The 9,861-nt window shown below is 34.9% G+C and overlaps 2 protein-coding genes across 2 annotated transcripts in view; both read right to left on the bottom strand.

Moving 5' to 3' along the window:
* The window catches only part of LOC108971046 (inactive dipeptidyl peptidase 10), a gene marked incomplete at its 3' end in the record, with an annotated part of 421,409 nt that overhangs the window by 383,070 nt on the left and 28,478 nt on the right, over positions 1–9,861 (bottom strand).
* On the bottom strand, positions 5,334–6,968 carry LOC108971047 (vitellogenin-3-like). Its single transcript, XM_018936835.1, has 3 exons — positions 6,637–6,968; positions 6,289–6,548; positions 5,334–6,030 (listed from the first exon to the last, which is right to left on the bottom strand). Exons 1-3 carry the CDS (start codon positions 6,881–6,883, stop codon positions 5,344–5,346), a joined length of 1,194 nt encoding a protein of 397 aa, XP_018792380.1. The 5' UTR covers positions 6,884–6,968; the 3' UTR covers positions 5,334–5,343.

Raw genomic sequence — 9,861 nt, 5'->3', positions numbered from 1 at the left:
AATACAATTCTTTTTTTTGTTATCAGATTTAGCAAAAGCACAAAAATAATGAAATATCAAAAATTTTAATTTTCGAAAATAAAAACATATATTTTCGAAAAATACAAATTTTCTAAAAAATATTTTTTACCGAAATTTATTATCTTTTGTATTAGATATAATACATTAAATATTCTTATTATGCTTTAAATGATATTTTTAGCCAGAAGTCATAACATTTTTTATTGTAAGTAAGAAAAATCGTGAAAAAGCGTTGCCAATAATACATAAATTTAAAAATAACGCGCTCTTATTATACAAGTAAATTAACAATAATGCAAGTACTAATACAAAAGCTTGTCCAGGGCTGCCAAAATAATTTATTTCTCATGATACAAATATACATATTTATAAGAAACAAAATATTCCCGATTTAGGTTTAATTTTGTTCCTGAATTAATTTTGGAACACCCTGTGTTATGTTGCTGGCATAGTTGCCATGTCTTTAAAATACAAATCCTAAAATAATATGAAAATAGATGTTTATTGGCAATTAAAATATATTTGGACAGCAAAAAAGGCAAACTACTTTCAGGGTTGCCACATAACAATAATTATTTTTTTTAATTAATATTGAGTCCAGTTAGCTAATACTAAAATATTGCATTTATTTGGAATTGTCATTTAAAAAAAATTAAACAGGGTTGCCAGCTATCAAAAGATATTTTTAGTAAAATTGGAGAAAAATTTATCTTTATAGGCAAATAATAACAAGAGTTGCTTTGTGAAATTTTTTTTTTTATTAAAATATTAATTTATTTAAACACTAGATTTGGTTAGTATAAAAATTTATCTTTTAAATTTTTCCATATATCAATTTTTCAGAGTTGCCACTTTTTTTAATAAAATAATTACGAGTTTTGAAGTTATATGGTTTTAAGGAATAAAAACGTATTTTTGTATAAATTTTATGTATAAACACAACCTAGTTTCTTGATTTCTAAATTTTTTAGTAATATTTGCGCCAAGGACTTTTGGAAAGACTAAGAAGAGACACACAAGCTTCTTCGTTTACAAACACATAAAAACAAATAACAAAATGCTGATCACGCCTTTGATGAAATCTCGATAGGTATGCTCGTTCCCAGCATACTGACGCATAACAAAGCAATGCTGATAATGATGAGATGCGGAAAATAGAAAACCAGTCTAGTCATGATTGCCACACAAGTGCATATGCTACAAAAACAAAGCACAATAATAACAAAAGAGAGCACAAAAAAGGTTGTCCGCTCATTTACATTTTGCTGGCCTTGAGTGCTAAGCACCCACAAAGAGAATCAGCAATGAAAATCAGGCGAACAAATGTTTACTTTTGCCACAACCGTAATTTGTTTAAAAAAAAAAAAAAAACAATCACACTAACAACAACAAACAATGCGCGTTAAAAGGCTAGCCGAATGCAGAAAAAAGGCGAACATAACACAAGGTATGGCAATCTGATAACAAAACGGCACGTGAATGGCAAATGCACACATCCCAACGCCTATGCACTCATACATACAAACGTACAGGTGGAAAGCGGGTGTGGACGGGACTGCCCGACGCTGATAGCAACACATGTGCTAAATTAATGTGTGGAGAAAATAGAAAATCAAGCTACAGGCGCATCAAAATTCATAGCAGACAAGCACATGCACACATACTCACACAATAATAGCCACACACAAACACGAACAAATGAGCTACAAGCAAAACGTCGGTCAGCAAAAGAAATAAAACCACGGCGGCAAAGACATCCCAGCGAAGTTAAATAACGAATTAGGAAAGGTGTGTGTGTATGTGTTGCCTACATTTAGGCGCGTGCTGCCTACAGCCGAAAATCTACCTGTGAGTGAGCGTCGTCTATGACAGCCAGGTACTTATTAGCGTTTTCGTGGTAAGGAGCAGTCCACCGGGCACAAATTAAGCGAGCTCAGCAAAACCCGAGCTGAGTCAACTGATGTTGAGGGACAATCAAGCGACGCCTACATGATTTCAGCGAAATTCGGCAACAAGGGAATAGTGCTTCGCCAATTTTACAGTTATCCACTGAGTGCCTTGAATTATTTGTTTCGTGAGTGCATAGTTGTTAGTGGAAAGCAAACTTAAATGACTGCAGATTTGATTCAGACTGGGTGTGAAGGAATACTAAAGTGCTTTCAGGCGGAAGATAAAACTAAAGGTAGTCGAGTTTTGCTTATTGCATAAGAATTAGAAGACTTGAATGGGTAACTGTGGTATTGATATTGGACATCTAGTATAGAATAACTTTTGGATAGAGGAGTAAATTTAACTTTCTCTCGTCCTTATTGGCTGAAAACTGGGACAGTCGAATTACGCACGCTTCTCTTGAAGAGCAATTACTGTCAAATCTGGTCTACTTACAAAGTGGATGCTCTAAGACGTTATGGCAAGTCACTATCGATGCGTGTAGTCTAGCATTGCTCTGATAGAACACAGCTCCTCTCAAACTACTTCTGAACGATTTCTTTCTACAAACATTTCAATAGTTGGCAGTTCTAAATTGAGATATCGTAGAGGAAAATTTCATAGCAGTCCACTTTCCACTTACATACTACTAAGTTTTGAGTCAAACTCTGTTAAGAGTTAAAAGCGAATCTACGAACTCGGCAAACCCCATAGAAACAAATTCAGGCAAAGAACAAATGACTTTGCAACCAGACATCGAAATCCCTAAAAACTAAAACATTTGAAGCAATCTTTCTTTTTGGAAATGAAAATGACTAGCAATCTGTACTGAGATGAAAGTAAATCGCCTAAGTTTTCAAGTTGATCCGAGTAACAGTTTCGGAGATACAGCCTTGAGATGTTGTGTTGTAGCTAGGCTAAGAGCGCCGTCTTTGAACGCGGGTTTTTCGAACATGTGGTTTTTATAGTCGTTTGGCAAGATTTCTTGAGAACTACTCAACCGATCTTCATGAAATTGTTGAAAAAAGTATATTTTTTGTCCGAGGAAACCCTTGTTACGCCTTATTGAGCATAATGAACTTCGTAGAAATCATGCCTGCACCTACTTGTAGTGGAATCACCTCTTAGGAACATCAAGATATGCTTCCTCAACTATGTCGCCGATATAAGACAATACGACCCGACCAGACTTCGGACGCAACAATTTTCACGCTCGACACTCACAGTGGAGCCATAACCACCTTCACCGACTCCCTCTCAGTGAATGGCGTAATTGCAGTCAAATCACTAACCATTGAGGCGACGAGCTCGAGTTGCCGCGAGAATCGAGAGTGACTCGTGCCCAGATTCGTTCTCGATACTGTAGCAGGTTAAACTCCTACTTATCCAGAATCGACCCTGATATATCAGATAAATGTCTAGCTTGCAACGAGTCCCCTCATGACACTAACCTTCTTTGCATACCCTACTAGCCCTACACATGTAGGACCATGTAAGACCTGTGACACCCCTCTCCCGATGGATCGACACCGTCAAAGCTGCACGTTTCCTGGGTCTACCGTTGGATGACCTCGATGACAGCTTATCTAACTCTTACCATTCTAACGGAAACTACGTAACCGTTATAACAACAACAACCAACTGAGTCGCTATGTCAATATGTCGATCCGTTAGGCCGTCTATCTGTCTATATATTGAACGAGTTTCTATGATATCGATATAAAATTCTGCCCCCATCTTTTTATCACAAAGACTTATTTGTCGGAACGGCCTGTATCGTACCACTATATCATATAGCTGCCATATAAGCAGCAATCGGTGGGGCTTGTATAGCAAGCTTTTTCATTTGACGAGATTTATTATCAAAGGCATTGTAATAGTCTCCGAACATATCTTTTAGATTGGACCACTATATCATATAGCTGCCATAGAAACTGGCCAATCCAAGCTCTTTTATGAACGCTTTTGTTGTTGTGAGAGGTTTTAGATAGGCGCTCCTTAGGAAGAAATTTTCTCATGCCGCTTTCTTTAAAATTTAATATTCGAGACGTTGAATTTTTAAGTTAAATATAAATTTGCTTTTTCATGGCTTAAATTCTCTAAAATGTAAAATTTTTAAGGATATATTAGTTTGTCAAAAAAGTATTGCGGTATTTTCGCCAGTTGGCGCTGAGAGCACGTAGTTCTAGTTTTATTCGTCGCATCGAGTCATGCTATACTTTTTTGGATAGCTCATTTCACGCGCTAATACGTGTTTGACTGATTGTCGTTTCTTTTAAGTCGTTCGTGAGCTATGGCGTCGCAAACACGGAGCAAAATAAATAGAAAATACAGCATACTTTACAGTACTACTACGATAAAGGCGAAAATGCATCTCAAGCCGCCAATAAAATTTGTCCAGTTTATGGACCGATAGAGTTTCCATTTCCACCGCGCAACGATGGTTTCAACGTTTTCGCTCTGGTATAGAGGTGGTCGAAGATGCGCCACGCTCCGGAAGGCCTGTCGTCGAAAATTGCGATAAAAACGCTGAATTGGTCGAAAGAGACCGGCATAGTAGCAGCCGTAGTATCGGTCAAAAGCTGGGCATGAGTCATCAAAAAAAAATTTTGTGAACAAAAAATCACCTCACTTGCGTGAACTTCTACACATGACTCCATCCTCCCAGCTGAAAGTATTATATATCGCCTAGATCAGTCAGAATCTCTCTAACTATACAGATCAAAATTTTATTTTAAAGAAATTTTATTTAAAAAATACGCCTTTTTGCAAAATGGATTTACTGAATCGAAAAAGAGGCATCAGCACCATTGTCCACCCGCTTTCAGCTTCAACAGTGAACTGAACTACTTAGATGTGGCAGCGAAGCTAGAAGCGTTTCGGTTGGTAGCCTTTTTGGGCGGAGCTTTTATTTTTGCCGCATATTGTTCGCCGTCTGCGATGCATTTGAGTTTCGGAGAGTGGGCAGAAAGCGAATAGAGCAGCTTTAGCGGCACGTGATTATTTGTGTGGAAGAAAGAGCAGAGCAAAACAGACGTGGCAAGCAAAGGCCTATATAGGAAATGTATAGCTATAGTTGAAGATATTTAGATTATTTATTTATATCAGAGAAACCTTTATATAAATTCATAAAGAATATCCACATTTATTTATTTTTTGCTCTCAAAATATAATCTTAAAATACTAAGATGATTGTCTTAGCCAGGATTAGAAGCAAATCTCTTAATTTTTTTCTATTTATGAACAAAAGAAAAACATAAAGATTTTTATAATTATTTTTTCGTTTGATATGAAAATTAGTAGGGTTGCCACCATATCAACAAAATATAAAAATTATTAATACAAAACTCTTAAAAATTAATTTATCTCATGACTCATGCATCTTTGAAGTCTTTATTTTGACTGCTTCTTCTCCGAGCACAAGCCACAATTCGCTTGAGCCGCCCACTTCTCCTTATTAGCGCCCTTACCGAATGGCGCCGCTTCGTTCACCTCCAAAAAGTAGTTGCCTCTTAGTTCGCGCGGCACCGCATATCCCATGGGTTGCTCCACACCTGGACATTTATTATCGAGTAAACGTGTCTGTGAAGTGCAACGTTTGCCCATGAAATTCATTTCATTGCCAGGATAGACTGATTCCGCGTAGTATTCCCATGCACGTCCATGGGCACAGACCACGTGCAGGCAACCTTTTGGCAGCGGATCCAAGCCGCCCGGATAGAAATCGACATCACCCATGGGTTCGCGTTTGCCCAACACGCCGGGATTCGAATGAATTATATCGATGAATTTGGCGTCACCACGCTGCAGGCCAGAGAGCACGTGACCTTCGTTGAAACAGGGCTTGGCTGGATCCAAACCGGTAATACGCGGTACAAGCTTGCCGGTTTTTTCATTAAAGTAACGGCCAGTGGCGCCGACGATGTGTGCGCCCAGACTGTGACCGATGAGATGTATGTTTTCGAGCGGTACGACCTGCGTAAGTAACACGATGCCTTCGGCTAGATTCGCGCCGATTTCGTCGGTGTTTAGGGCGGACCAGGTGTAAAGTGTATCGACGAAGTTGGCTATGTCGACAGCCTGTGAGCGGGAGGGAATCATATATTTTTCAATTTAATGGTTTTGAGAAATTAAAAATGAATTATATTGACTTTGATGTTTAACTAACTTCTGCTTAAACTTGATTGAATCAGAATATAAATAATAAACTAAAATTTTATTTTCTAAATGTTTTCATTTAAAATTTAAAATTTTTTTTCTTTCTTCATTTTTGCAGATTTTTCACTACAAATCTCTCTCTTTTTCTTTTATTCACCACACTCCTTAGCGCATACTCACCACAAAATTCACATCACCGCGACAGTTATATGCCTTTGCCAGCACATCGATCGTATCTGAGCTGTTAACAGTTGTGGTCCAGCCAGTAGCCAAAATGACTACTTTTTTCTTCGGATCGAATTCGGGACTACGCCATATTTGATTGGATTTGAGTAGTGGATAACTGTAATTATTGCAAGCAGTGCGTAGCTGAAAATTGATCTTCCGCAAATCGGGTGTCACACGCGATCTTATAGTCTGAGATGAGAGTGCCGAAGAGCCTGCCAGGTAAACCACATATTAAATAAAATCACACATAAGTATTCATTGCCCAACACTATATTCATTTCAGTCACTACCGACACTTACAAATCGTATTTATAGCCGAGGAGGCCACTTCGAACGGATAGCCGGCCAATAGATTCTTGCTCGACTCGAAAATACCCTCCGGCGTGGGTATGTAACTGGTGATATCCTTCGAGACGCCCGTTGCAATATCCTTCAGACTTTTACCCACATCGGTGACGCTGAACAAACCACCCTGTGCCTGTGTGGCGACGGCAAACGAGATAAACAATAACGCTATCATGTTAACACGGACATAAAAACGCGACATTATTGTTATTGTTAGTTTTATTTCTGTTTTGATTTTTTATTTTTCTTGCCTTTACCGGGGAGGAATTGTAAATGATACGACGAGTGTTGCTGACAAACTATTCGCGTGCGCCGAACGCAGCTCGTATTTATACAGGTAACGGCACACATATGTATTTGCGTGTGTGTGGGTATGTTTCGATGTTATGCATAACAGTTTGTTTACAATCGCTGAATGCTGAACGTCGCCGAAGTCTCTGATCAATTTTTCATTTCTCCAAACAAGCTGACTAGTTGAGCTGAGCTGAGGCTGGTTGCTGCTTAGCTTACAGTAGTGTGAGAAAATAATGCACTGGGGGCATTAATATCAAACAACTTATTTATGGCAGGAAGTGTCGCGGTCTAATAACGACAATAAAGTTCATATGTATTTCGAAAATAAAGTCAAATTGTAGAATGGCGCTCTTACAAGTTAACCAATAGATGTCGCTGCAGTTGGCATGTGGTTTAGAAAGTGCAGAGTAAGTAAAAGTTTACTTAAATCGCACGGAATAGAAAATTAGACTTCTCATCGGAGTTATTAAATAACTAGTTGTTATTGTAATTATTCCGGAATTTGTAATCAATTTATAAAAAAATAATCAAATTATTATTTTTTAAATTTTTTAAGAAGTATAATGTTTCCATTACTCTTGATTACATATAATTACTTTTAATTACCTGTGATTACTTCATATTATTTTTCTTTTATTATTATTATTTTCTTTTTTCAAATGTCATATTCCATTTTCCATTTGTAATCAAAAGTAACAAGTGATAACTTTCAATTATTTGTTATTTTTGGTAATTTATTTTTATGAATAGTAATTAAAGGATTACCCATGATTCCTCAGATTACCAATGATTACTTTTTTATTATTGTTTAATCACTACTTTCATTTATTACTGTGAAAACCACGAAATCTGTTACCTATGAATATTTCTGCTTACCTACTTCTTATTTATTCGATTTATTTAATAGTTTTCAATTATTACTATGACAAGGGTTAATAGGATTACCTCCGAGTACTTATAATTACCCATAATTACTTTTTAACATTTTTGCTTATTTATTACTTTTCTTTATTATTTTGAAAAACAAGAAAAGAATTACGCATGACCACATCTGATTAAATATGATTACTTTTTATTATTTATTTACTACTTTCCGTTCATTACTGTGAAAACAAAGGAATATAACCACAGATATTCTTAAACTATGTTAAATATTTTATATATCTATCATTACTATAGCCGAAGTGTTTCAATACAACGAAAGTATTTATGAATAATCGACTGTAATCGAAAAATAATTAAATTTTAAATTCTATTTTTATTTTCTTTTTTTTTGACAACTATTTATGTAATCAAATGATAATTACTTTTAATTGCGTACAATTACTTTTGATTACTTTTAATGATTTTTGTTAATTGCTTATTTTTTTGACTATTTATGCAATCAAATGATAGTTATTCATAATTACGTAGGATTACTTTTAATTACTTTAATTACTTTTCGTAATTTTTGTAAACTTATTACTCTTTTTTATTAGACTATAGAAACAAATATAATCGAAAATATTAAATTATTGTAGAATAACCAAAAAAAATTAAATTCTTTAATGGAAAATCATTTTTTTTTAATTATTTGTTACAATTTTTTCGACCTGAACTATATAATATGACAGCAAAGCTTATAATTCGATTAATTTACCGTAATCTCCAGTAATCTAAAATAATTAAATTAATAAGCTCTTAAATATTTCTTTTGATTGTTTTTGAATATTTAATTACCTTGCATTACTTATGATTACTTGATTACTTTTGTTAATAGTGAAAAAGCAGATGTATTTGAAATCGAACTATATGTTATGTTCGAATATATTAAGCAAAAGTAATCTCATTTTGCATTACTGAAACGATTACTTCCTACATTACATTACCACAAATGGCATTGCTTTTATTTGGCACCACAATGTAATCACTCTCAAATGGTTTTCAAAGTTTTTTTTTTTCGATTACTTTTGTTCTGCTTTGATGAATTTATTGTTGCATTTTTTTTTTTTTTTTTTTATTTCATTCTTAACGCAAAAGGAAATGCAAATCTGCGTCAACCAAATGCTTTCAGAATTTCTAACGTAAATTTAATGATATTTTAGAATTTCACTAGCATTTTTTAGTTACACTATATGTTTGTATTCATTAGAGTATCGTGAGTAACGGATGACTCTGGTAGGGGATTGAACGAGTTTTAAATTTCATAACTTACTAAAAGAGGTTTGACATTTTAACAGGTTGTCGTAACAAATAAAAGTGTGAAAGCGTTAAAAAGAATTTAAGTTAAGCAATTAAAAAATAAAACTATTTAGAGACTTGGTACGTGCCTTGAAGAGATATGAGGAAATATATGTTTTTATTTTTATTTCGTTTCTCTTCATATTTTGCTTCCTCCTCTTCTCTTCCTCAACACCACATTAGGTTTACAAATACTTTTGTTTGTTGAAATCGTCCAAGCGTATTTGATAGTACTTAGAAGAGTGTGAATCGAACTAGCAAACAAATGAAAAATATATGGTCTACATAAAGGAGTCCATATACTCACTAAATTTGAATTTTGAAATTGCAGGAAATTTCATGGGCAAGAGCAAAGAGCTGAAACGTAGCTAATAGAAAAGTGGTGAATCGAACATGACTCCGTGACGAACATTCTTCAATTATACGGAGCAAAAACTATTTTTTAGGAAACACTCTTTTTAAATAGGTATAAAAAGGGATATTAGATAGAATGTAATAAAAATATATGACTCCGAGGCAACAGAAATACATTTTATGGATAGTAATTTTCAACTCGCAAATATTCTCATTCAAAAGGTTTTTTAGTATGTCTGCTTTACAGTCTAAATAAAAAAATTTAAGTTTGGTATGAGGGTTAAAAATAATAACAAAAAAAAATAATAATAA

Source organism: Bactrocera latifrons, unplaced genomic scaffold (genome assembly GCF_001853355.1).
Source record: "Bactrocera latifrons isolate USDA-ARS-PBARC rearing strain unplaced genomic scaffold, ASM185335v1 scaffold_32, whole genome shotgun sequence".
Taxonomy (NCBI): Eukaryota; Metazoa; Arthropoda; class Insecta; order Diptera; family Tephritidae; genus Bactrocera; species Bactrocera latifrons.
The sequence above is the reverse complement of the archived record's forward strand: the minus strand, read 5'-3'. Positions and strand labels throughout refer to the sequence as shown.